Source organism: Drosophila ficusphila, unplaced genomic scaffold, assembly GCF_018152265.1.
Source record: "Drosophila ficusphila isolate 14025-0441.05 unplaced genomic scaffold, ASM1815226v1 contig_470, whole genome shotgun sequence".
Lineage (NCBI taxonomy): Eukaryota > Metazoa > Arthropoda > Insecta > Diptera > Drosophilidae > Drosophila > Drosophila ficusphila.
Window position 1 is genome coordinate 1,964,654 of NW_025064389.1, and position 27,584 is coordinate 1,992,237.

The 27,584-nt window shown below is 38.8% G+C and overlaps 2 protein-coding genes across 3 annotated transcripts in view; both read right to left on the reverse strand.

The window, feature by feature from the left end:
- Window positions 1-13,072, reverse strand: part of LOC108101968 (poly [ADP-ribose] polymerase) — an 89,159-nt gene extending 76,087 nt beyond the window's left edge. For both annotated transcript variants that reach the window (XM_043208482.1, XM_043208484.1), the window contains exon 1: window positions 12,892-13,072. In XM_043208482.1, the coding sequence (XP_043064417.1) occupies window positions 12,892-13,005 (114 nt within the window). In that variant the 5' untranslated portion in view covers window positions 13,006-13,072. The remainder of the gene's footprint in view (window positions 1-12,891) is intronic.
- A 920-nt stretch (window positions 13,073-13,992) lies between these two features.
- Window positions 13,993-19,139, reverse strand: LOC122320346. Its single transcript, XM_043208539.1, has 4 exons — window positions 18,291-19,139; window positions 16,045-17,390; window positions 14,594-15,777; window positions 13,993-14,495 (listed from the first exon to the last, which is right to left on the reverse strand). Exons 1-4 carry the CDS (start codon window positions 19,137-19,139, stop codon window positions 13,993-13,995), a joined length of 3,882 nt encoding a protein of 1,293 aa, XP_043064474.1.
- Between the last annotated feature and the right edge of the window lie 8,445 nt (window positions 19,140-27,584).

Here is a 27,584-nt window from a genome sequence, read left to right on the forward strand (position 1 = left end):
CATCGAATACACACAGTTGGAGAGTGTGTGCTGCACATCTCACAAGGTGTATATTGGCAAGTTCAATGGAATCCAGTTCTTTTAAAAGATTCTCACTTTCTGAGTCTTCCTCGAAAAGGGATTCCTCTGTGGCATCATTTAACACCTGGACGGCTTATATCATGTTTCGACCATTATCTGAGGTAATGCTGTGTGCATAAATATGAAAATTCTTTAAAAAATCGCATATTATAAAAATTGTATGTAGTTCAATATTTACCTGTAGATTTGGTCTAGTGATATTCCATAATCATCTAAGGTTTCAACAATTTTTTTCTTCATATATATCCCAGTGTGAGATTCCTCGAGCTCAATCATGCCTAAAGTCTTCACAATTATCTCGCTTTTAGCCAGGCTTGCGTGGACCATTTGTAGCGACACGAGCTTTCCCTTCACAAGAGCCCTTATGTTCTCTTTAACCAACTGTTCTTTGACTGACACAAACTGCATATTATTTCTAGAAGTTACAGGGTTCATGCCGAGTGCATTATAAATTGGATCCATTATTTCTCTGAACCCTTCACTATCTAGAAATAGAAATGGTTTTCCGTCCGTGGTAACTATTTTTATTAAAGAAGAAACAATGGCGTCTTCGCTCGTTTGAAACGATATCTTTCGTTTCTCTTCACATTGGGTGTCCTGCCCAGAGTTTTTCCACTCATTGAAAATCTCCACATGTTTTGATGTCAAATGCCTTCTTAAATTTGTGGAATGATTGCCGGACAATTTAACACCGCAAACACTACAAGTAGACTTATTTTCTTCCAAATTATATTTGAAGAATTGGGGCACTGTTTTATTCGGGTTTCTTCCCATTTTACACAACCAACATTTCTCAACTTGTCACACGCAATTCACAATCTCAATTAAAATATTTCCTCTGCAAATGTATACCAATACATACGCAAAAGACCTTTTGCTTCACAAAACACGACAAAACGGTCTTGGAAGAAAGGAAGCTAGCTTCGGCAAGTCGAAGCTTATATACCCTTGCAGTCATCAAATATGTCGAACAAAATGCATAAAGGCTAAACAACATCGAAGCCATAACGATTTTTCTATTTATTTTCCATATTTCCGACTATAGATCAAATGGGAGCTATATGATATAGTTGTCCGATTTTGATCAAATTTAATTCGTAATTTAAGAGTCGTAAGAAAACTCTATATTTCAAAAATCATACTTGTCTGATGAAAAACCACGATGTTATAATTTTACTTCCGTTATTTCTATATAGATTTTTCGATCTTTCCTATGTCAGCTATAAGATATAGTTGTCCGATTTTTATGAAACTTTTTTCTCAATATAAGAGTTGTTAAAAAACTTGATATTCAAAAAATCATGCTCATGGGATAAAAAACAACGATGTTATCAATTTATTTCCATTAATTCTATATATATTATTGATCTCTCCTATGGCAGCTATACGATAGAGTTATCCGGTTTTGATAAAATTTAATCCGAAATTCAACAGCAGTTAGAAAACGCCATCTGGAAGGAATCAAGTCGATCTGATCAAAAACAACGGAGTAAGAATTTTTCATTTCATTCTCTTGTATGGGAGCTATCCTATAGTCGCCCGATCCGGCCCGTTCCGACTTATATACTGCGTGCAACAACTACACCACTTTTGGGAAAGTTTCAGCAAAATAGCTTTAAAACTGAGAGACTAGTTTGAAGAGAAACAGACAGACGGACAGACGGCCAGACGTACAGACGAATTCTGATTCTACTCGTGATGCTGAGCAAGAATATATATACTTTATGGGGTCTGAGGTGTCTCCTTCACTGCGTTGCTCTGCAAGGGTATAAAAATCGGTTTCGGTCTGAGCGCAACCGAACCCATAAATCGGTCGTTCTCTGAGCCTTTTCGTAACGAGTCAGGAGAAGACTGTTATTAGCAGACAACGAGAAACGGTCGACTGTTATTTGCGAGCTCTGACCTAAACAAAAAAATAGGTATCCAAAAACAAAAACAACGCTTAATTTCAATTTCAAAACTATTAAAAGTTAATTTATAAAAAACTTCAACTCCTTTTACTAAAAATAAGCAATTTAAGCCCCATGTACCATCTAAGGGTTAAACAACAAGCTCTATTGTCGTTTCACTCGCACTTACTACGCAGACTCCTCTCACTCGCACTTGTTGTGAGTAATGAATAGCGGAGTGCTTTTTGCCGACGAGACTACCTTGTATAATTACTCTCGCTCTCTTCAAGTGAACGGTCGTGTTTTTTTGTGCGCTCCGAATTTTTCATTTTTATTTATACAAACCAGCGGTGGTTTTTGTTTTAAATTTGAATATTTATACATTTAAATACATTTGTTTTCAAAACCGTTCGCTTCGCGAGTGAATTTTGTGCGTTTTATTATAAAACAATAAACTTTAACGATCTGATTTTTGTCTTTTTGACTACTTGCTTTTGTGCTTCGTCCGTCAACAGTAGTGTTGTTGTTAGAAGTGCATGCTTATTAACTGACCCGCTCTCCCGCTTTTCTATTTTGTACTAACATACTCGAAAGTTCTAAGCGTGCAATTTATACGCTCTTGCGGTACATTTGAGTTGCTCGCTTACAAATTTCGATTTGATTTTCTCTCGGCACAGTGGTCCATAGCATAACAAACATGGAATCTTACAATGTCTGCTTGAAAAAAACATGCCTTCAGCTAATAAAGCCTGAGCAGGGTAAACTCACTTGTTGGCTTTGTGACAGGATGGTACACACTAAGTGCGCTGGATTCACAGGGCGGACAAGTGACGATCTAGGTAAAGGCCTTGGTTTGCAGTTCTGCTGCGAAGCTTGTCGCGAAGTTGCGAAGGAAATGAAGTCCTTCATGAGCCAAACTAAAGGCGGCCTTAAGGGACTGATCGCTAGTTTTGGCATAGCTAGAGATAGTTTTGCCAGGGCTAGTGATCTACTCTTAGCGCTGGACTCGCAGTTTAATAGCCTTAAGCTAGAGGAGTCCCCGAAGCGCAAGAAGGCTGCTGGTGGTAGGCCTGAGGGAATCGTCCCGCAACTCCGAAGCGACCGGCAGAACTCCTCTGCGGATGAGCAGCCGACTTTAGCAACCCCTCAAATGTTGCTAAGATCGGCAGCCAAAAAAGACTCGGACCCCGATCAATCCACAGTGGAGTGTAGACCAACGCCCCTTAAAATTTCCGATTTGTCCGAAGGTGGTTCTCAAAATGTAATTCCACCTAACCAACCAAATATACCCCCACAAGAGGCTTCTGAGACCGGACTACCGGCCCAAATTGCAACCGCAGGCCCACTGCCTGCAGTAGCAAAACCCCTCACAGTGGTTCCACAAATGAGACAAATATTTGTTTCTCGGCTGGCCCCTGATCTCACATCATCATTTTACATAAAAGACAAAATTAATGCCGATAAAGTGAAGGTGGAAAAATTCAATTTTTCATACGCTAGGAACATTTCATCTTTCAAGATAAGTGTTCTTGACGAACTTTTTAACACCATATGCTCGAGCGATTTTTGGCCAGCAAAAATGGTTGTTAAGGAGTTCGTAGCGAAAATAAAAAAGAAAGGCCCTACGGGAATTAAACTCCCCGGCCGGGACCAACAAACCGCGCCGTCTTTACCCCCAAAAAACTAACCACTAACCTCCTAATTAGCTATCAGAATACAAGAGGTTTGCGTAGCAAGCTAACCAAATTGTATACTGATAGCTTTTCGTTTGCATCCCAAGTTATTGTGTTCACAGAAACCTGGTTAAAGCCGGAGATCTTTAGCTCCGAAGGTTTTCCGGGTAAGTACACAATATATAGGCATGACCGTCCCTCTAGACGGGGAGGGGGCGTCCTTATTGCAGTGGACGCTAACCTCACGTCAGAAGAGGTTTTGACAGAAGATCATTTGAACTTTGAGCTTGAATTTTTATGCGTAAAACTGTCTGTCGCTGGCAGGTTAATTTTTATTACCTGCTCTTACATACCTCCTTCGTCCGAACTTGAGGACTATTTTAGGCACCTATCAGGTATAAAGTCAATTTCGAGTTCTTTGTCCGATATGGATCAGTTAGTAGTTCTAGGGGATTTTAATATACCTGGAACTACGTGGTCCTCGGATGATAATTCCAATGCTTTACACCCCATGGGCCAAAATGAATTCATTGAAAAATAGTCCCCTGCAGCCTCGAAAACTAAAAAAAATTTACCTTTTTCACTCCACCTGGAAGCTTAGCCTCTACAGCTTGTAGAGGATTCATTACTCTTTGGTGTTTCCGATCGAATTGGTGATTACCCGGAAGCGACTTGTCCTAGTGGTGGGGCTTGCCACCTAGCGCCATCTAAAAGTAGCGAAAATTTTATTGTCGTGTCCATAGTAACGTGGACGAGGGGGTGTGCGAGTCCGGGGAACCGAATTTTTATTAAACTGTTTTATTTAGCTCACCCTTGGGTCAAAATTAGAAATTGGAATTTAAGTACCTTCCTATTGTCAGATTGATGTGAAATTTGGTACACACCTTCAGTTCAGATGACAATACAATATAGTAATATCAATAACATTGTAAATCCAAGATGGCGGCCGCAAAATGGCGGATAACGTAGGTTTTATCAATCCCATCAATATGGGTATCAAATGAAAGTTCTCAACCAGTAGAATACAATGTACTATATAAAATTAAACTCCAAGATGGCGGCCTCTACAAAATGGCGGATAACTTAGGTTTTATTAATCCCATTAATATGGGTATCAAATGAAAAGTAACTGTTGCCGCTGTCTACTGCCCTCTTCGCAATACACTATCAGAAGACCAATTCACAGAATTTTACAATTCACAAGGTGAATGCTTCGTAGCAGGGGGAGAGTACAAAGCTAAGCACACGCACTGGGGGTCACGTCTTGTAACCCCAAAAGGAAGACAGCTGTATAACGTACTTATAAAAGTTAAAAACAAACTCGACTATGTTTCTCCGGGTAGGCCTACATACTGGCCGGCTGATCCAAGGAAGCTGCCAGATCTGATTGACTTCGCAGTAACTAAAAATATTCCATATTCCATATTTACTCTTCTCCAACGGCCAAAGACAGAAGAACAGCCCCAGAAAATAACTTCTTGCTGAACCAACTGGCTGAAGTACAAAAAATATGTGAGTTCGCATATCGAGTTGAATCCACAATTCAATCTGTCCTTGTTGCTGCAGCCTCAACCCCCAAAACATTAAAGCGCCGACTAAGACGAGATTGGCAGACGAACAGGTCCCAGGGGGCAAGGCAAAGACTCAAAGAAGTCACACGACAGTTAACAAAAGCACTAAAACAAGAAGAAGAACTTAATCAACGTCGTTATATCGGGCAACTATCCCCGTGTAGCTCAAGGCATCCATTATGGAGGGCACACCCAACTCTAAGTTCGCCAAAAGATACTGTAACGCCAATAAAGAACCATGCAGGCAGTTGGGCTCGAAGCGATGCTGACCGTGCCAGAACATTTGCCGATCATCTTCAACACGTTTTTCTCCCAAACCCAGCGACAAACACGTTTACTCTACCAGCAGATGAAGCTCGAGAACCTCAAGAACCAATACAGTTCCGACCGGATGAGGTTTCCAAAATCATAAAAGAGCAACTCAAGCCCAAAAAGTCTCCAGGCAGCAATCTAATAACACATAAAATGCTTATTGAACTTCCGTTTTGTGCCGTTTACATCACTTGCCAGCTATTCAATGGAATCAGTAGACTTGGCCACTTTCCAAAGGGATGGAAAAAGTCCATAATCATAATAATAACCTAAGCCTGGTAAAGACCATACTGATCCTATATCATATAGGCCCATTAGCTTACTTTCATGCCTTTCCAAGCTATACGAAAAATGCCTCTTGGCCTACACCACCCCTCACTTGATAAGTAAAAATCCAGCACATCAGTTTGGGTTTCGTGCAAAACTTGGAACCATCGAGCAGGTCAATTGTATAACAGCAGCAATACGTACCGCGTTCGAGCGCCGGGAGTACTGCACTGCAATATTGTTGGACATTTCACAAGCATTCGACAGAGTTAGGCTAAATGGTTTAATGTATAAAATCCAAACTATGCTTCCACCCAACACGCACAATCTTCTGAACTCATAAATCTACGAGAGAGTATTTGCTGTAAGATGCAATACAGCCTTGTCCGGCGACCACCCAATCAAAGCCGGAGTCCCTCAAGGTAGTGTACTTGGTCCAACCCTATACCTTATTTACACAGCGGACATTCCACTATGGTTTTTTTCGCGTTTTTTTTGGCATAAAAACATATTTATTTTTAATATTTAAACCACCTTAGACAGATAAAAAAAATATGTAACTTTAATACATATACGGAGCAACACTGTTCTGCTGGCGAGCTTTTAAAGTGAGCTAATTATGTACCACCTGTTTTGTATGAAAATTGTGCAACTTTGATCGTTTGTTGTGGAAAAAGTTTACGAAAAAGTTAAGTGAATAAATATGGAAAACGATTGTCCAGGTATCCAAAACTAAAGTTTACCAATGTTGTGTCGTTGTTATGTGTTTTTTTCCAATTGTACCGTGTTTTGTTTATGTGTATTTTTAGAACGAGCTTAACAAGCAGTGCTGCCAATTTGGATTTTTTCCCGTCAAAACTGGCTTTTTTTGAAGGCTAACTGCGGGAAAAATTTGTGAATTGCGGGAATTGGGAAAAGCGGGAAATCTGGCTTTTTTAAAAATTCAGTCGGCTTTTTCACGATTTTTTTTTGTATTATAAACATTTAAGTATAAAATATGAAAAAGTGGCAGCTTTACGATAGTCACTTACAAACAAACCAGAAAATGTGGTAGCGTATGTGGTTTTCTCGATATACGCAAATGTCATCACTCGCATAGTGATTCCATCTCTATATAAAAAGTGCGCGTAAATTCTTAGTTCTGAAGTGCTGAAGTTCTAAAATGCCGAAAGAATATAAGCAAAAATGCCGCGATGTCTGGCTTAAAAATGAAGAGAAGGCATGGATTCGCAGGGACGACACAAACCAGCAGAGGGTTTATAGCAACTACTGCAAGACCACTATTACAGCAAAAATTGACCACCAGTTTAAAAAACGGTTCAATAACACTGTGCGACAAAAAAATGTTTGAGTTGATTTTTTCTTATTTTTCACTTCTACTAGTCAAAATAAGAATATAAGTTTTTGGATTTGTTAATATCAATAGCCAATCAGCTTCTACGCACACTCAAATGTCCCAAAAACGCGTGTTTTTGCATATTTCACAGCCTTATAATCACATATTGGGAAAATATTTTTTCATCGTTATAAGCGTTTTATGCAAGTTCAATATCTATTAATTAAAATGTATTAACCAAATATACCGTTAGGCTTTTATAACAATGCTTTAAAATTTTTTTCTCCCAGCTCTATACTCTGGGCGACTACGTATGGAACTTGTTACGCGAGGATACCTCTGAAAAAGCCAAAAAAAATCAGAAAAAAATTTCACTTAAAAAAAAAATAATAGTTTATTGGAAGTAAAAAAAAAATAATATTTTGTGTTAAATATTTTCATAATAATAATTTCATAAAATTTATCATAAAAAAAGAAATCCTATCACTTAGAAGGTGGCATAAATATTTTTGTGCATAACTTATGCCCCTTAACCGAAAACAATCAAAAAAAAAAAACTCAAACAAACATTTCGTTAAATTTTGTCGCACAGTGTAATAGGAATCAATATGTCATACGCAAATGAGGAAGACGAAGAAGATATTGATAAAATGATGGAAATCCTAACTCAATAAATTAATTTAACTTAATTAATCGTTATTTTTTGAATTTTTTTCGCCTTTATGAGAAATTTTTTGTTTAGCTTTTTATTGGATTTTTTAACAATTTTGGTCAAAAGTTGACAGCACTGTTAACAAGTGTAGTTGTGTTTCGTGGATCAATACTTTTGCATGGCAAAGTGTTGCAAAAAGTTGTAAATGAGAAATTATTAACCAAAGTGTGCAGATTAATGAGAAACTAACCATTTTTGTCCGAATCCACACGTTTTCGAAAAAAATCAAAAAAGAAAATTGAGTAACTTCTATAGTAAGTAACATAACCAAACTTATTTAAAATTTTGTAAAATGTATCTTTACTTTCAGATTGAAGCACTAATAATGGAGATGAATACTAAAATGTGATCTTGGATAATTGTTTTTTTTTTATTTAATATAATATAAAGAAAATAAGAAATAAAAATGTTTAATGGAGCTTTTTTGTATGTCGGCCAGATTGGATATATGGCAGCTATATGAAATAGTGCTTTAAATCATTTGAAACTTGGTAGGTCATCTTTGGAGCTTCAAAAATGTATACTAACCAAATTTCAAAGCAATGGCTTGATAAACAAAAGTTGGGGCAAATCGGCCAGATCGGTTATATGGCAGCTATATGAAATAGTGCCCCAAATTATTTGAAACAAGAATCAGTTACAAGTGGATTGTTTTTACAATATTAACAGTTATCATTTTAAGTATCATAATTTACATCGTATTTACCTATAGGCACCTGGCCCACAAAAAAGAAATTTTGTTTAAATTCAACAAGGATGTTGAATCTTCGAAAGGAAGGGCGAGTGACGTATACGGAAATCCAGTTACTAATAACATACACAGCCTACAATAGACGTATACGCAAATACCCTAGCTACCAAACCCAACATACAACCTGTATACCCAGATATATCCATTATTCCAATTGTCAATAACATAAGTTCGGAGCCTATTTTTGCAGTTATTCAAATCAATCCCGACATAAACATTTAATTCGTCAGACATAAATATTTCCCACGCCTTCGATCGGCGCCACCTGAATTATAAACACTTCAAACGCCTTTATCGACGACAGCAGACATAAACAATATTCAGAACCCTAAACAAAGGGTCCAGCCTGAGAACCCATTCGTCAGCATAAAAGCTTTGGCCAATCCAAATTAATTAAACAGAAGATGCAGCCTAGAAACTATTTCATCAGTCCACATTTTTGACCAATAAAAATTCTCTAATCAAAGTCCACTTTCGCTGCCCGCGTCGCTGTCACCGGTAGAAGCCATAGTTAAAGAATAATGCATTTTGTAAAATCAGTTTAAGATTGGGGATCTAACTCGTAAGAACCTTACCAATAAATAACTTCACTGTATATTAAAAACAAGAAAGGAAGCTAGCTTCGGCAAGCCAAAGCTTATATACCCTTGCAGTCATTAAATATGTCTAAGAAAATACAAAAAGGCTAAACAGCATCGAATCTATGACGATTTCCATATTTTTCATATGACATCAATATGATATAGTTGTCCGATTTTGATCAAATTTAATTTGTAACTCAAGACTCATTGGAAAACTCTAAATCATGATTGTCTAATGAAAAACAACGAGGTAATAATTTTGTTTCCGTTATTTCTATATAGATTTTTCGATCTTTCCTATGGCAGCTATATCGACGCATTTCCGCGACTGTATCGTATGCAGAAAAATCAAATTTTACAGGAGAAGCTTTTTCTTTATTTTTGTATTGCGGTATTTTTGTGCGATTGCAGTATTTCCATGCAAATTTATATGGACATACGATAATTTCGCGCGCACATTGAAAAGCATTGTAACATACGATAAAATGTAAACTTAATTTTTATCGGAACTATAGGGCTTTCAGTTATAATATTTCACAGGGTAGTGGGACATTAGGTGCCTAACAATTTTGCATTAAAATCTCAATTTCGAAAAAAAGCGACATACGATACAGTCGCGGAAATGCGTCGATATGACATAGTACTCCGATTTTTATGAAATTTTTTTTCTCGATTTAAGAGTGTTTGAAAAACTTGATGTTCCAAAAATCATGCTCGTGGCATTAAAAACAACATTATAATTTTTTTTTCCATTTTTTATTTATATATATTTTTTGATCTCTCCTATGGCAGCTATATGATGGAGTTATCCGATTTTGATAAAATTTAATCCGAAATTCAACAGCAGTTAGAAAACGCCATCTGGAAGGAATCAAGTCGATCTGATCAAAAACAACGGAGTAAGAATTTTTAATTTCATTCATTTTTTTGATATCTCGCACCGTTTCCGAGATATTGAGCCTTAAATATCGGCTTATAGTGCGGCCGTTACACTGTGAAAAAAATTTTTTTTAAGAAATTATCTCAAAAATAAATATAGCATATGTATCAATGCATAAGTGCGCGCGCACTTTTATTATTTTATTATTTTTTGAGGTAATTGTTATAAAAAAAATAAGCTAAAAACTGAAAATTGGGCAAAATTTTATTTTAATAATAATTATCTCAAAAAAATAATATAGCATATGTATCAATGCATAAGTGCGCGCGCACGATAATTGTTATAAAAAAAACTAAACTAAAAACTGAACATTTAAGTGTTCGTCTTCGAACGAAAGTACCGCAAATCTTGAAAGTTCCACGAAAAATATGTGCAATAAGTAATATCGACTGCTACCAGCCCTCACTATAATCCGAAATTTAGGGCTCGATATCTCGTAAACGGTGCGAGAAATCGAAAAATTTTATATATTAAAAAATGTTTATTTTGGGCCAATTACCCAAAATATGTCCTCAAATCTTGGCGCCTCGGAAACTAAAATCTCCCCGAATTTCGGATTTAATTTGATCAAAATCGGATAACTCTATCATATAGTTGCCATAGGATAGTTCGAAAAATATATATAGAATTAATGGAAATAAATTGATAACGTCATTGTTTTTTATCCCACGAGCATGATTTTTAGAATATTAAGTTTTTTCCCAACTCTTATATTGAGCAAAAAGTTTCATAAAAATCGGACAACTATATCTTATAGCTGCCATAGGAAAGATCGAAAAATCTATATAGAAATAACTGAAATAAAATTATAACATCGTTGTTTTTCATCAGACAAGTAAGATTTTGGAATATAGAGTTTTCTTACGACTCTTGAATTACGAATTAAATTTGATTAAAATCGGACAACTATATCATATAGCTCCCATATGATCTATAGTCGAAAATATGGAAAATGAATAGAAAAATCGTCTTAGCTTCGATGTTGTTTAGCCTTAAGGGGCACAACTAGTGTGACGGCCTAAAAAATGGTGATTTTTGGGAATTTTTATAAAAAAAACTACTTGATCAATTCTTTTCAAATTTTCAGAATATATTTATACATGTTTTAAGAATGTATAGTGAAATTTTTAAAGAAAAAAGTTAAATATTTTTTAAGTTATAGTCGATCTCCAACGGCGCTAAAAAAAAAAGTGCCTTAACTGCTGCAGTGATTCCGGCCCTCTCCGTGGACGAAATCAAAAAAAGAAAAATTCTCGTTCAACTAGATAATATTTTCCATACCATGAACTACGATAAATAAAAAATATCAAAAAATGACAAAATGGCAGCGTTTTAAAAAAAAAAAATCGAATTTTAGCCCAAATTTTGGTCGTTTTTGGCCTGCCAAAATTCGATTTTTGATCGGATCAAAAAACCGATAGTTCATGGTACGTAGAACTATATAAAGAACATGTAAAAAAAATTTGGTAGTGATCGGATCACTAGTTTTTGAGTTATCACTGCAGCAAATTTGGAAAATGCTGTTTCGAGAAAAACGCGTTTAAAGATAAAATGATCGCTTGCACTGTTATGAGAGCGGCTGCTCTTTAAATATTTATAACTCAAAAACTATTTGAGATATCGATTTAAAATTTTAATATGTCATTTTTAAAGGTGTAATCTACCGAAATATGAAAAAAAAAATTTTTTGATTTTTTTAAAACTTCACACTAGTTGTGCCCCTTAATGAATTTTGATCGACATATTTGATGACTGCATAGGTATATAAGTTTCAGCTTGCCGAAGCTAGCTTCCTTTCTTGTTTTTTTTTTTTGTTTTATAGAAATAGCGTTTTCCAACGAATCTTAATAATATCTACGATTTAATATTATAATAATTAAAAAGGGGGCAATTTGCGCCGGGCCCCGGGCTTATGGGGGCCCCGCGCGATATGATATATATGATGATATGTAAGGATTGACAATCTCCCAAAATCAGAGCTCGCAAATAACAGTTGACCGTTTCTTGCAGTCACCAAATAACAGTTCTTTGCGCATCACTTGTGGAAAAAGTCAGACACGAACCGTTCACGAGTGTCTCTTGAACGAACGGTCTGTGCTCAACCGAAAACCAATTTCGTGCTTCCTTTTTGCTCTACTCATTCGCTGACCACTTTGCAACGAGCGACGAAAATAAAAGTCTTTTGCATATGTATTGGTATACAGTGCACGTATAGGCAAGCAAATCGTAAAACATCGGTTTTGCGGACGAAATATATTAATCGTCTTCGTGAATTGAACGTGTGTGTGTAAATGCCAAGACCGTTTGCATTGAGTTTTTTGGTCAATCGGTCTTTTGGTGACTCTCATTGTGCGAGCGTTTCTCGATCTGCTCCTTACGCACTGCTCATTGAAAGACCGAAATGCAAAGAGCTCAACGAAAAGTACTCAACAGAAAACACAAATGATGACAGCAAGGGGCTCTTGCTCAGAGCGAGAGCGAGACAGTATGAACTTTTTCGGTTGTACTCGCACCCAGAGCACTAGATGAAAAACGGTCAACTGTTATTTGCGAGCTCTGCCCAAAATTGAATTATTGCCCCGGGCCCCAGACTACCTCTGTGCGCCCCTGTATGCAAGGGTATCTTAGCTTCGACTCGCGGAGGTCTGCTTTCTTTTTCTTGTTACTGTTAAAACTTACTAAAGTAGTCAATAAACGCACACAATATACATATATGGGATATATTATAATTACTATATGAACAAATCAAAACGTTAACAATCGTACAGCATTACTTACTTGAACCATTACAGCTATGCGAAGGTTATCTTTGGGAATAGAACATTTACATCCCTTACAAGACGCTCGTCCAGTTCTAGCGTATTCCGCCATAAATGGTAGTTCGCTTTCCATTTTAAATTGAATTTACTAATTCTGTTTAATTGTTGAAAACGTTTTACAACTGCGCGGTAAAAAGACTTATCGATATTTATCAAATGTGACAACTATGAAGGTATGTTTCCACTGCATCAAATCTTGCAGTCAATATTTTCTTATTTCCCACCGTAGGATTATAGCAATTTTATACTATTTTTTAGTTTTACCTAAATTAGTATTTATTTTATCGTGAGATTTCGTTGCAAAATGGTAAAGACCAATTTAATCAATATAGAGCAGAAACATTTTTCCATCTACATTTTTTGCTTTTGCCATTTTAAAAAAGTTAACAACTTAACTGACCTTTAAGTTAAGAATACCTAACATCTGTTTACTGAACCAATATCCAACTGCATAAGCCTTGGGCCATTAGCAGATCTTTTAGCGGTAAGAGTAGCACAATAAGCATTCAAGTCCGGCATAAAACCAAAAAGATCTTGGAGCACCAGCGGTTTCCCAAAGGCCAGCAGTATTAGCATCGATATATGTATTATCGACGTCTCACATACGAAGAATAGAGGAAGAATCCACGGATAAGGTAAAAAACTTAATAACCGGAAAAATTTGATCGTTAAATGTCTTTGTTCAGAGGAATGCAACTAATTTGTTGCTACCGCTTTATGCACTTCAAAAAAAGGGCCAATGTTTTGTGATTTAAATGAGATGTGGTTTTATATTTGTGTTTCTGAGTAATATTTGGTTTAAGTTTATGTACAAAGTTTATGTATTTGCGTACAAGATCGCGACCGACAATTTGCTTGCGAGGATGTAGCGAGAACGAACGAAATGTGAATCGGTTAGGAGTTGCGAAGACGAATGAGATGATAAAGAAGATAGATAAAAACAAGATAAGCTAAGTTAGGCGCGATTACATTATGCGGGTGTTGGTAAACAACTTTACGTTTACGTTACGTTACTTTACATTAGCAGTTATACATTTGAATTTAGGGTAGAATTTACAAGTTAGGGGTTCTGCTCCGAACATGCTCCCCCCGCTGGAAGAGTCACGCTGACAGACGAGGTGGTCTCAAAGGGCAGAACGGCCAACTTGCCAACAGCTCTTCGGATGATGCCTGCAGCTGTTCGAATAACTGCAACACGGGCCACGCCATCTGGTCCAAGAACGATGCTCTCGACTCTGCCCATGCGCCATTGGAGCGAAGGAAGATTGTCGTCCTTTATGATGACTATGCTGCCGGGCGACAAATTTGCCTTTTCTGACCGCCATTTCCCACGTTCCTGGAGTAGCGATAGGTAGGCAGTGCTCCACTTGCGCCAAATCACCTGCTGCATCTGGCAAACTCGCTGCCAGCGAATTAGCCGATTGATGTTGAGATGGGTGATGTCGGGTTCGTCTATGGCGTTGAAAGCAGTGCCAATAAGAAAGTGTCCAGGCGTGAGCACCTCCAAGTCGCTAGGATTTTCTGAAATGGGGCAGAGTGGTCGAGAATTAAGCATGGCAGAAACTTCACAAACGAGAGTACGAAGTTCATGAAAAGTTAAATTCGATCTTCCAACCACTCTATGAAAGTGGTATTTGGCTGCTTTTACGGCGGCCTCCCACAAGCCACCAAAATGAGGCGAGCGGGGGGTATGAACTGCCAGTTAATGCCATTAGACAACAGGTCATTGCGAAGCTCGATATTTGGAGGATCAGCCAGGAAGATTTCCCTGAGCTCCTGCAACTCGTTTTTCGCACCAACGAAGTTTGTTGCGTTGTCCGACCAGATCGTGTTGGGCTTGCCTCTGATGCTGGTGAAACGCTTGAGAGCGGCGAGGAACGATGCGGTTGATAAATCCTCTACTAACTCCAAGTGAGAGGCTTTAGTTGCGAAGCAAATAAAAACTGCCACGTAACACTTCGCAGGCGGTCGATTCCTGACTTCCGATTTCGAGAAGAATGGGCCACAAAAGTCGATTCCAGTCGTTGTAAAAGGACGACTTGGTTGCACTCGGCTGGCCGGCAAGGGTGCCATGATGTGCTCCATCATTCTCGGCTTCAGTCTGAAACACCTGATACATTTGTTTACGATAGCTGCGACTGTTTTTCTGCCTCCAATTGGCCAAAACCTCTGGCGCAAGGCAGCTAGTAAACTTTGCGGTCCTGCGTGCAAAAACTTGTGATGGAAATGAGCGACGATTGCTTGAGTGACAGGATGATCCTTTGGCAGCAAAATGGGATGTCTCGCATCGTAGTCCAGAAGCGAGTTTTGCAAGCGACCGCCAACACGAATTAGTCCTGAGTCATCCAGAATAGGATGCAACGACGAGAGCTTGCTATTTGATGCAACCTGCTTGTTCTTTCGCAATGCTTTGTAGTCCTCTGCGAAGGAAACACGCTGGATTCCTTTGATGAGTAGATGTGTGCCACCTTTGACGTCATCGACTGTGAGTGGTCCTTTGCGACGCGTTTGATTTTGAAACTTGAGAAGCCAGAACCGGTATATATATCCAAAACCTCGCTGCAGCTTTCCAAATGAGTTTTGAAATTTGCAATCGAAGGAGATATCCTGTTTCTCGGCTACGACTAAAACCATGCGTCGACGTTCAGGCAAGTCGTCCACAATAGGCGCTATATTTGGCCAGCACGATGAATCCGAACGTAAAAATGGAGGTCCCTCTCGCCATAGGTTCGACTCCAAGAGCTCGAGAGGTGAACATCCACGCGATAATATATCGGCAGGGTTCCAGTGTGTGGGTACATGACGCCATGTCATGCCTTTGGTGAGATCCTGAATCTGCGCAATCCTGTTGGATACAAAGATATTAAAATCTGATGGAGGTTTACGAATCCAAGAAAGCGTTATGGTTGAATCAGACCAACAATAAAAATTACAATCCGATGAAATGGTTAGTGCAATGTTTGAGATGAGCTCTGATAACAATAGCGCTGCGCATAATTCCAATTTGGGTATGGTGAGGGTTTTTAGGGGCGAAACTCTAGATTTGGAACAGAGCAAATGAGTTGAGACACAGCCATGCACTTCAGATCTGACGTAAACGCAGGCGCCATACGCTGCTAAGCTTGCGTCACAAAAGGCGTGTATCTCCAACGACGAGTTGGGCTGCATGACGAAACGAGGAAATTTTAAATGATTGACCGCTGACATCTGCTTCATGTGCTCCAGCCATGAGGAGTGCAAAGATTGCGGAAGCGACTCGTCCCAATCCAGTTTGTCTTTCCAGAGAATTTGCAGAAATATTTTCAATTTCGTAACAATCGGTGCTATCAATCCGAGAGGGTCGTAGAACTTGGCAACGGCCGATAAAATCGATCTTTTCGTTGCACCGCTTTCTGTCATAGTTCCAGACAATGAGAAAAGCAAGTGATCCGATTTTGCATCCCAATATAAGCCGAGCGCTTTGAGGACATCAGTTCCATCATGAAACCTTAGCGTTTTCTCGCGATCAATTTCTGGCTCGCCTTCTAAAGCTGCTGCCTCGTTTGAACACCATTTTCGAATTGGAAAATGACCCTTGGATAGCAATTCCTTCACCTGCTCACGAATTTGAGCTGCCTCCTCGATCGAGCCACCTCCAGAAATGAGATCGTCCACATAAAAATCTCTGCGAATTATTTTGGCTGCCAACAGGAACTCAGCTTCCTCATCGTAGGATAGCTGCTGCATAGCACGAATTGCCAGAAATGCAGCCGGCTTAGTGCCGTAGGTCACCGTATCGAGCGTATAAGCCTTGACTTGTTGATTTGGGTTGTCACGCCATAAGATAGACTGCAAATAGTTATCAGGGCTAGTGACACGGACACATCGATACATTTTGCAGATGTCCCCGCATAATGCAACTTTGAAAAAGCGAAAACGAAGCAGTGTGTTAAAGATCTTGGGCTGCATTGAGGGACCTGCAAACAACAAATCATTTAACGAGTATCCCGAGGTCGTTTTAGCTGAGCCATCGAATACAACGCGCAGCTTTGTGGTTGTACTATCTGGCTTCTGCACGCAATGATGAGGCAAGTAATATTGCGAGGCTACTGATTGCTCAGAAGCAAGCGACATATGCTGTAGATCGATGTATTCATTGATGAATGCAGCGTATTGCGACTTCAATTCCACATCCTTGAGCAATTTGCCCTCTAGCGTCTTAAATCGACGTAAGGCACGACCGTATGAATCTCCGAGCATGTCGAAACTGGCTTTGGCAGGCAAACGAACCGAGTATTGCCCTGAACTGAGTCGAGAAAAGGTGTTCTGGAATAGCTGCTCGCACAATACATCTTCATCAGTTGCGACAATTGGAGATCCACAGTAGCTGTCGATTTCCCAAAACCGCTTGACAATGCCTGGCAAGGAATCGGTTTCCGATTGGATGACGGGCTCAGTGGTCACTGCAAGTGCTGAATGCTTCAAGTTTGAGAACGAAATCCCTCCAGATGCGATCCAGCCAAGACGCGTTTTTTGCAAAATGGGCAGATTTTCGGCTAATCGCATTTGCCCGACGCAAAGCAATTCGTAAAAAATGCCAGCCCCTATTAACAAATCGATGCGCTGACTATTGTAGAACCATGGATCAGCAAGAACAAGATTCGGTGGTATGTTCCACCCTAGGGCGTTTAAATCGAAATGAGGCTGATAGTCCTTAATTTTGCCACTAATTACTGCTGTCAGTGCTGTACGATATTTTCTATCCCTGGAGTGTGCTTCGAGATCGACGGTTGCGTTTGATGAAAATGATGATTCACCAACTCCAGATATAGATGTGTTAGCTTGACGAGTAGTGAGTTGCAACTGCTTAACGAAACGAGAAGTGACGATGTTGATTTGAGCGCAAGAATCTAACAAGGCTCTGCAGGGAACAAATGCACCAGATCGATTTCTGATGTATACGATGGCAGTTGCAAGCAGCACATAATCGGTCTTACTATCTGACGAGACAACAGGTGGAGCTTCAGAGAATGATGACGATAAGAGCGAAACGACATTTTGACTGTTAGTAGTGGTAGTTGGAGGAGAGGGTGCGGCGATGGCGTTGGAATCGATGTGAAGCAACGAATTGTGCTTCGAATGGCAGCGTTTGCAAGAACCAGACTTGCACTGTTGCATACCATGGCCTTTGCGCAGACAATTTAGGCACAAGTGCAGCCTTTTAGCCTCCTTATACCGCAAGGTGGGACTGAGGTTCAAAAACTGAGCGCATTTAGAAATGAAATGATCTCTACTTTCACACAAGCTACATGAAGAGGAGGTTAATGATGATGCTACGAGTGCGTTGTGAATATTTTTGTTAGTGTTTGGTTTTCCCACCTGTTTGCTAGGTGTCTGGATTACCATAGCATTTTCAAGATTCTCCAACATGCGGCACCTCTTTTCCAGGAATGTAGCCATATCCTTCCACTTCAGCAGCTTGTTTGCCTGCAGAGCCTCTTCCCATTTCTCTCGAGTGTGGCGATCCAACTTCGAAGCTACCAGATAGATCAGAAGACCGTCCATGATCTCCTGTGTCGTTGCCATGGTGTTCAGCGCACGCAGATGCGAATTCATCTGGTCGCTTAAGCGTCGTAAGCTTGCTGCCGATCCTTGCTCCACACCTGAAATCCCGCAGATTGACCGTATGTGTGCCTGAAAATGCAAAAGCTTATTATCGAATCTCGAAACTAGTAATTCAATAGCCTTCTCATAGTTAGCTTCCGTGGGCTCCAGTGAACGAATTGTGTCCAACGCTGTGCCATCCAAGCAGGACCGAAGATGCTGGAACTTTTCCACGTTGCTCAGGTCATCATTATTGCCCACAATGGTGTTGTACATCGCGTAGAAATCAGGCCAATCGATATAGGCACCGCTGAACCTTGGCAACTTGAACTCTGGGAGCCTTGTGGCACGCGCAGCGGGTCTCGAATCACCACCGACATGTGGAAGGGCTGTAGAATTCACGGCTGAAAATCTACGCTGCTTGCCAAGCTCACGCGAAATTTGCGATTTTACCACGAGGTAGGTGTTTGCGAACTTTGACCGAGCGTCACTGCACAACTCCTGCAAGTCTAACCTTTCGACCGCGGTTTGACTTTTATCAAAGTCCACTTGCATTTGATCGACAAAATCAAGTCGCACCTGAAGATCAGTCTCGTCGAAGTTGACCGCCTCATCTGACTCCATGTAGCTTTTTAAAGCTTCTACCTGTCTTAAGGTAGCATCAGCCTTTGCTTTATGAAAGTCCAAGTCACTTGGTACCGCCGCGGATCTTGCACCAACCGAATTACTTTCAGCCATCATTTTCAAAAAGAGTATACGAAAGTCACTATCACTTTAAGCTGCCGATGCAACTGCACGAATTTGAATGCAAGAGACGAAATGTCGATGAAAATGCAACGGAACAAATTCGTAAGCGTTCACTGACCTCGCTTAACACGGCTTATATATGCACTGCACTTTATATAACCAAGATCAAACTGTGGTTATGTATGCGAACAAGATCACAAAAGAAAGCGCGCCAAATAATACCCAAGCACAGGAATATATGTATGTATGTTTGTAGGCCTCTTCACCGAATTGCGAAGTGGTGTCCAAATGCACTGATAGGCCTTTTCACCGATTTGTGAAAACCGAAAAACGAAATAAAAAACACACCACACGTAGATCACGTCGGGGTCACCAAATGTTCAGAGGAATGCAACTAATTTGTTGCTACCGCTTTATGCACTTCAAAAAAAGGGCCAATGTTTTGTGATTTAAATGAGATGTGGTTTTATATTTGTGTTTCTGAGTAATATTTGGTTTAAGTTTATGTACAAAGTTTATGTATTTGCGTACAAGATCGCGACCGACAATTTGCTTGCGAGGATGTAGCGAGAACGAACGAAATGTGAATCGGTTAGGAGTTGCGAAGACGAATGAGATGATAAAGAAGATAGATAAAAACAAGATAAGCTAAGTTAGGCGCGATTACATTATGCGGGTGTTGGTAAACAACTTTACGTTTACGTTACGTTACTTTACATTAGCAGTTATACATTTGAATTTAGGGTAGAATTTACAAGTTAGGGGTTCTGCTCCGAACAGTCTTAAAATGTGTGTTTTTGAATCTACTTCACTACTAATAAATAACATATATACGCACTAGTAACATGCACTTTTTACCATTTTTAACCTAAGAGGTTCGACCATTAGGTCAATCAGCACAAGACCTGGAATTAATCGTAAAATGGGGGTTTATCTGTTCGTTAGGTCAGTCTCAGTACAAGCAAAACAGTTTGGTAAATGTTTACAAGTGCGGTCCACGGTAAAAACGGCATTACAAAAAATAAGTAATAATCGGCACAGCACACAGTGGGCGATTTGGTTTCGCTAGCAGCATTTAATGAATAACTTCTAAACTAATATAGATGTCTTCAGCAAGCCGGGTTTTTTCACTGATCCGAAAAAAATATACTTAACGCAGATTAGTTTGTTTTCTATTTGTTCCCTGGTAAAATGATATTTAATATCTATATGCTTAGTTCTCTTGTGGCAAGTAGGATTATTGGCTATACTTATACAACCTTGGTTGTCTTCAAAAATATCTATTGGGCCATTTAATTTTAATTTAATTTCATTTATTAATGACTTTAGCCATAATGCTTCTCTAACACCTTCAAATAAGGCCATATATTCGGCTTCGGTAGATGAAGCAGCAACTGATTTTTGTTTCATAGTACTCCAGGAAATTGAACAGTTTCCAAACATTTTAAATATAAATCCTGTAGTACTTCTCCTATCAGTCTCATTTCCAGCCCAGTCAGAATCGACATATCCTATAAGAATATTATCCACATTAAAATACCTTTTGAACGATAACTGTAAGTCAACAGTTCCTTTTAGGTATCGTAAAACTCGTTTAAGACATTGCCATAATTCTTTGTTATTATTATTAGTATACCGGCTTAAGATACTTATTGATGTACTCAAGTCTGGTCGTGTACACAACATTATGTACATTAAACAGCCAATTAAATTCCTACATGGTGCTTCACATGATTCTTCAGCTTGCAAGTCCTCTTAATTTAGTCTGCTTGGAAGTGGGGTACTAACTGGATTACAGTTTTCCATATTGAATTTCTTTAAAACATTTTTAATATATGCAGATTGACTGAGACAAATTTGATCATCTTTTCGATCAATTTTTATACCAAGGAAATGTCGTATTTCACATAAGTCAGTCATTTGAAACGTACTTGAAAGATAAGTTTTAAATTTAGACATACTTTCTCGGAATTACTGGTGGCAATTACCACATCGTCAACATATAATAGTAAATATATATTTTTACTTATATCTCCCTTATTTCAAATATATATACATCGGTCTACTTCTAGATTCTGAAATCCAAATTTTTTTAATGCACTTTCAAAAGTCTCAAACCAGCATCGTGCAGCTTGCTTCAGGCCATAAATAGCTTTATTTAGTTTACACACTTTATTCCCATCATACTGGTTTAAACCTTTTGGAATCTTCATATAAATTTCTTCCTTTAAATTTCCATTGAAAAATGCTGTTTTTACATCCATATGATGGATCAGTAAATTTGATTGATTAGAAAATGCTAAAAGAAATCTAAAACTAGTAATTCGTGCAACAGGTGCAAAGGTCTCATCATAATCCATCATATATTCTTGGGTGAAGCCCCTTGCTACCAGTCTTGCCTTATATTTTAGTAAATTTCCGTTTTCGTCTTGCTTTAAACTAAAAACCCACTTGCAATCTACTATGTTTTTATCTATAGGCCTTTGCACTAAGCACCATGTATTATTTACAAAATGAGAATTTAGTTCATCTCGAATGGCTTTCTCCCACAAAGTTCTGTCATTACGAAATTTAATTTCCTCATATGTATTGGGATTATCATTTAAACATAATTGGGTATTCATAAGACATTTTTCTAAAAATCTGTATGATAATTTTGGTTTATCTTTATTTCTCTCACTGCGTCTGACTTGTTGATTTTCATTTTCTTGTATATTATCACCAGTTTCAACTACTGGATCGGTATTCTCGAGACAAGTGGAATTTTCATCAGACTTTGAATCCATTGATTCATTCATTTCCTGTAGTGGGAAATCTAACTCTTCATTCTCTTCAATTGGAGAATCATGACTTCTGCTAACATCATTATGTTTTACCACAGAGTCATTTTCATTTAAAGTTATAGATTTTATGCTTTTCTTTTTCATACCCGACGAGTATAGTCTTGATAGATTTCTCGTCAAATTTTCGCTTACGCACTTTATTTAGTGCGTCCAAATATTTTCAAATATTTTAATATTGGCTTCTTTTTATGCCACATCTCATATGGTGTTTTTCTTATATTTTCCAAAGCTCTACTTGGGGTCCTATTAACTAAATAAGTTGCTGTTAAAACAGCTTCACCCCAAAAACTTTTATTAAGTTTAGTACCATTAATCAAAGAACGAGCTTTTTCGGTGATTGTTCTAATCATCCGCTCTGCAACACCATTCAATTGTGGGGTGTGAGGAACCGTTAAGTGATAACTGATACCTTTTTCTACACAAAATTCATGCATTTCATTAGAGAGATATTCCCTGCCATTATCAATATAAAGATTTACTATTTTTAAATTAAAATGAGCTTCACTTTTTGCTGCAAAGTCTTTGAATACAAAAAACACGTCTGATTTATAAGTTATTAAATATGTCACACAGTAATGTGTGAACTGATCAATAAATACTAGGGGAGATGTGGGGGTTGTGGGCATAGTTTTGTTTTTGGCTTATAATTACCGAACTAGTGCATATTATTTGGACATATGGGTATCTATGTAAAGCTAGAGACCTAAGCTAACTAATTATGAAGAAACATACTTGATTTTGTCATGCGAAAAAATTTCATATGGACTTTTGTAAAATCGTAATTTTCAGCTAAAATTTTTTTTTGGGGGGGTTGTGGGCACCCTGGGAAAAAATGCTGCAAATGGAATAATATGGAAAAAAAAACCGCAACCAATATCAACAAAATGACAATTTATTTATTTCAAAGACTACATAGGTGTTATTCATCGTCGGAAACACAATTTTGACATGTATAATGACTGCCCCGCAAGTCCACACATTTCGGATGAAAAATAAAGTGTTAAAATCTTAGTGATAATCCCTCTCAGCGGGAGAGGATCCCTTTCCAAGAGCCTAAGATTTCTACAATAATGTTCTAGAGGGTTCCAAACAAATTTTGAAAACAATTTTACAAGAAATTGTAGGTAATAAAAAAAGGGGTGCCCACAACCCACCCAATTTTGGTGCCCACAACCAACTTTCGCAGGCATTTTAAGAAGTAATTAAAAAATGTGTTTGCATAAATTTTTTGGTTCAAATCGATATTGTTCCATTTAGTATAATGCTTTGACTAAATAAAAATGCATTACACTTACCTTTTTAATCGATTCACTTTAATTGATACACTATTGAAAATCTTTGAATAAAGTTTCACCACCTTTTCCAAGCACAAGAAAAACCAATTCGTTAATTTCAAAAAGCAAACGCGTTCGTTTACTTTGAAATTTGGCATATATCATACATAGGGTAATTGCTTGCGAATGACATTACCAAAAAAATTCAATCTTAATTTTGTGAAAATATACGTAGGGGTGCCCACAACCGACCCATGCCCACAACCCCCACTTCTCCCCTACATAATAGTTTTTATTATCAATAGTTGAGGGAGTAATCGGACCACATACGTCAGAATGAACTACAAACAATGGGCGGTCAATATTTTCTTTATTTTTAGATTTTTCAAATTTAAGCCTAGATTGCTTTCCGTTAATACACGCCTCACATATTTCATTTTTATTCAGCTGTACGTTTTTTATAAGTTCAACATCTTCAATCAAGCTATTTCGTTTAATTTCTAAGAATTTTCCTACACTAATATGGCCTAACCTTTCATTCCACAAGCGATATTCTGCATCATTTAAACTTTTGGATAAATATATTTTACTATTTAAATAAAATTTCACAATCGGTACATTATACTCAAATGTTCCTTCAAATGCCAAGTTACCATTTTTGATTACTTTAATACCATCCGGATTAAATTCGACGGACATTCCAGCATCTAGCATCTTCTTTACGGATAGTAAGTTGTGCGGGATTTCCTTGCAATACAGCACATTTTGTAATGCAATGTTTTTCCCAGAACTGTTAAGATTAACTAGTCCTTTCGCAGAAGCATACACAAACTCTCCACGCTTTGCAATCTCAATCGGCACACTTGGATTTATATTCTCATACTCGGAAAATAAATTTACGTCGTTTACTATATGATCTGACGCCCCTGAATCTAATATAAATTCTATGCAATCTGTCTTTTCATTAGAATTAGCTGATTTCATCATAAATGCGAAAGCACAGTCCTGCTGCGTCGCTGTCATCTGAGTCTGTCTCTCTCTAACAGCTACGTTCATCATAAATGCAAACGAATGTTCTGGCTGCGTTGCTTTTGCCATCTGAGCCTGTTTCTCTCTAACATTACTCTGGTTTTGAATATTCTGGTTGCCACCTGCCTGCCTTTTTAATAAGAAACAGTCTTTCTTCATATGGCCTAATTTTCCACAATGAAAACATTTTAGCTTAGACTTTGAATTATTTGGAAATTGTTTCTTGACAAATTTTGTTATTTTGTTTTTGTATGTGCTATCCCTAGGCATTCGATTGCCTATAGCCTGTAACACTTTTGCACTTGTGTCCTTGGCAGCTCCTTTTAGTTTAACTTCATGGTCAAGAAGCCGAGTCTTGACAAACCCTAATGTTAAACTGCTCTCAGAGAGAGTTTCTAACGCTGTACTTACTCCATCATAGCTAGTTGGAAGTGTTAGAGCAAATGAGACACTTTGTCCATTTCGTCTATCTTGGCTCCCGCCGCAACTAACTCAGTAAACAAATAATCAAATAAACGAAAGTGGTTTACTAGCAGAGTATCACCCTTCAATTTTAAAGCCAATAGTTGTTTGCGTAATGAAAGTTGAGACGCTAGGCTTTTACGCTCGTAAATACCATCCGGATTTTCAAAAATTTCCTTAGCCGAGTTCCCATTGTTGGCAAATACTAAAAATGAATCACTTAGATATTCTATTACAATACTCTTTGCATTTCGTTTTGCTCGCTTCACTTCCTCACTTTCCTTGTCACTTGGTTCCTCATCAACTACTTTTAACAAATCGTTTTCCTCTAGCAAAGCCCTGACTCTAAATTTCCATATGGAATACTTTTCGCCGTTAAAGGGTGTTATGTTTCTCTTTCCTTTTTCCATCTTCCCAGAATAACGTTCTTCCTTCGAATTGCTATGCGTTTCTCAGAATTCTTGTAGCTAGTCTGCTTTAACACTCGCTCGCACGCTGCCGAAAACAAAAAATTATATACATATACATACATATATGTATGTATATGTGCGTTGTTCACTTATACGCACAAAATTCAATAGTTATTATATTGTTTAGACTTTATTTAAGTTTTAATTGTTTCACTTTTTTTTATTATTTTTTCATTTTATTATTCGTTACAATCAAAGCATTTTACTATAGCACTTAGCTGCAAATCGTGTCTGGGCCCATAACCTATAGAATTAATGTTTTATACAAACTCCAGCCCGATTTGCCAAAAAGTAAAAACACTTTAATTGTAGTTTTAATTATTTTATTTTAGACAACCGCACGCTCTCGTTGTCTGTAAGCAAGTAAGTAGGGCACGCATGTGCATACAAAAAGGAAACCAAAAAGTTCTTAGGCTGAGAGTGAGAGAACAAAAGGAAGAAGAGAGCTTTGCCTCTCTCCAAGATCTCCTCCGCTCATCTCCTTCCCACAACATAAAATGTGGATGTGTATAAGTGTAACTTTTGATATTCTCAACAGTTCACTTACCTAATTTGGCTGTCCGTGTTATGCATATATTTAATGTGGTCCATGTACGATAATATCCAGTCGTAACATCGTTGCCCGTTGAAAATTGCAGACGGATCCTAGTGATAGGGATAGAAAAATAAGGAGAAGTTTGGAATTCATTCGGAATAGGGGACCAGCAGGTATGACTCCGCCAAAAACTCGCTCGCAAACTAACCAAGAGGAGAAATTGGAAAATACATCGGCACCAGAAGGCATGGAGTCTCTGAGGAAGCAGAATCCGGAAGGAGGTGGAAGCGGAAGTCCAAGAGAAGCTAGTGGTCATCAATCGGTAAGCGGAACTGGGGCCATACCGAAGTCTCTGCCATCTGAAATAAAATCAGGGGTCAATGTAGCACTGGCTCAAGCACATCAGACTTACCAGGTAGGAATGTCGTCGGAATAAGATGCGTTTAAACACCAGATGCAACAGGACATGATGCAGTTCATGAAGGACATCAATGACTGCATGGCGGAGTGGCAAAGGGAAAACGCAGCATGGCAGGCGGCTACGCAGGTTCGTCGGACTCAACCACAGCAATTTGGACAGGGCCAAACAGAGACACAGATGCAGCCACTGCCAGGCGTAGCAGCGCAGCCGCTGATCAATCCGATGCCATCATTCGATCCGAGGATGCTCTAGCAACCTCCGCCAAACATGCTGCCGTCCGTGCGTCACCAGATGAGATTCCCGCCGCCAACCTCAGCGGCATTATCAGAGAGACAGGAAATGAATCGCCACGCCTCGGAAGGATATCAACAAGCCGCCTGGTCGACGGATCAGGAACAAAGAAGATGGTCTCACACGACACCGCCAGAATATCCTCCTGGAAACGGTGGGACACAGCAGAACGGATCAGCGACGAACAAGCGGGGCAGCAGGCGAGTCCGAGTTTAAAGTTGGTCAGCAGCGGAAGTGGGGGCTAAGTTTCGATGCAAGTCCAAGAAATATACCCGTGTCCGAATATATATTTCGCCTCGGACATCTACAAAGGTCGTAACAGGTTCCGTGGAAGGAGGTTCTAAGAGAATATCACATATTAGTGGAAGGACAAGCGAAGGAATGGTACTGGATGTACGTGAGGTCGACGGAGAAGCAAGAGTGGCTTTATCTGAGGTACGCACTACAGCAGCAGTTCCAGAGTCACCGATCCAACTTCGACCGAGAGTATGAGTTGCGAGAGCGAAAACAGAAGCCAGAAGAAACCAATGAGGTGTACATCCAGACCATGCTAGCTCTCAGATCTCGACTAGAGATGCCCTTTTCCGACTTCGACCTGATAAAGGTGATCAAGATGAACATTAGAGATCAGATTTCGAGAATAATGTACCCGATATATGTAACAAACCTGGATCAACTTCGACACGAATGTCACGACGCGGAAAGAATATTGGCGACGCGATGGACCAGACAGCCAAACCATCTCGAAACTCACCGGGGATATAAGGATCGTCCGAGAGTAGATGAGCTTTGTCCGGAACCAGTCGGAGAAGAGAGTGGACCTGTGGATCAAGAAGAAGTGGAGGCATTAGCTAGACACTGGGAGAACCACAGAGAACGACCACCACTTACCTGTTGGAAATGTGGAACTGTGGGACACACATTCAATGCGTGTGAGACAGAGGTGTTGAAGGTATTCTGCTTCAAATGTGGACTACCCTGTGTGAGGACTCCAAGG

Bases quoted from the DNA above. Each gene is read 5' to 3' on its own strand.
- LOC122320346 (XM_043208539.1), bottom strand. From the start codon at position 19,139: ATGGAGTCAGATGAGGCGGTCAACTTCGACGAGACTGATCTTCAGGTG. The intron at 17,391-18,290 runs GTGGGAAAACCA...TCAAACTTGAAG, and splicing joins TCCAGACACCTAGCAAACAG to CATTCAGCACTTGCAGTGAC. The intron at 14,496-14,593 runs GTGGGAGGCCGC...TCGTTTGTGAAG, and splicing joins TCGCCTCATTTTGGTGGCTT to TTTCTGCCATGCTTAATTCT.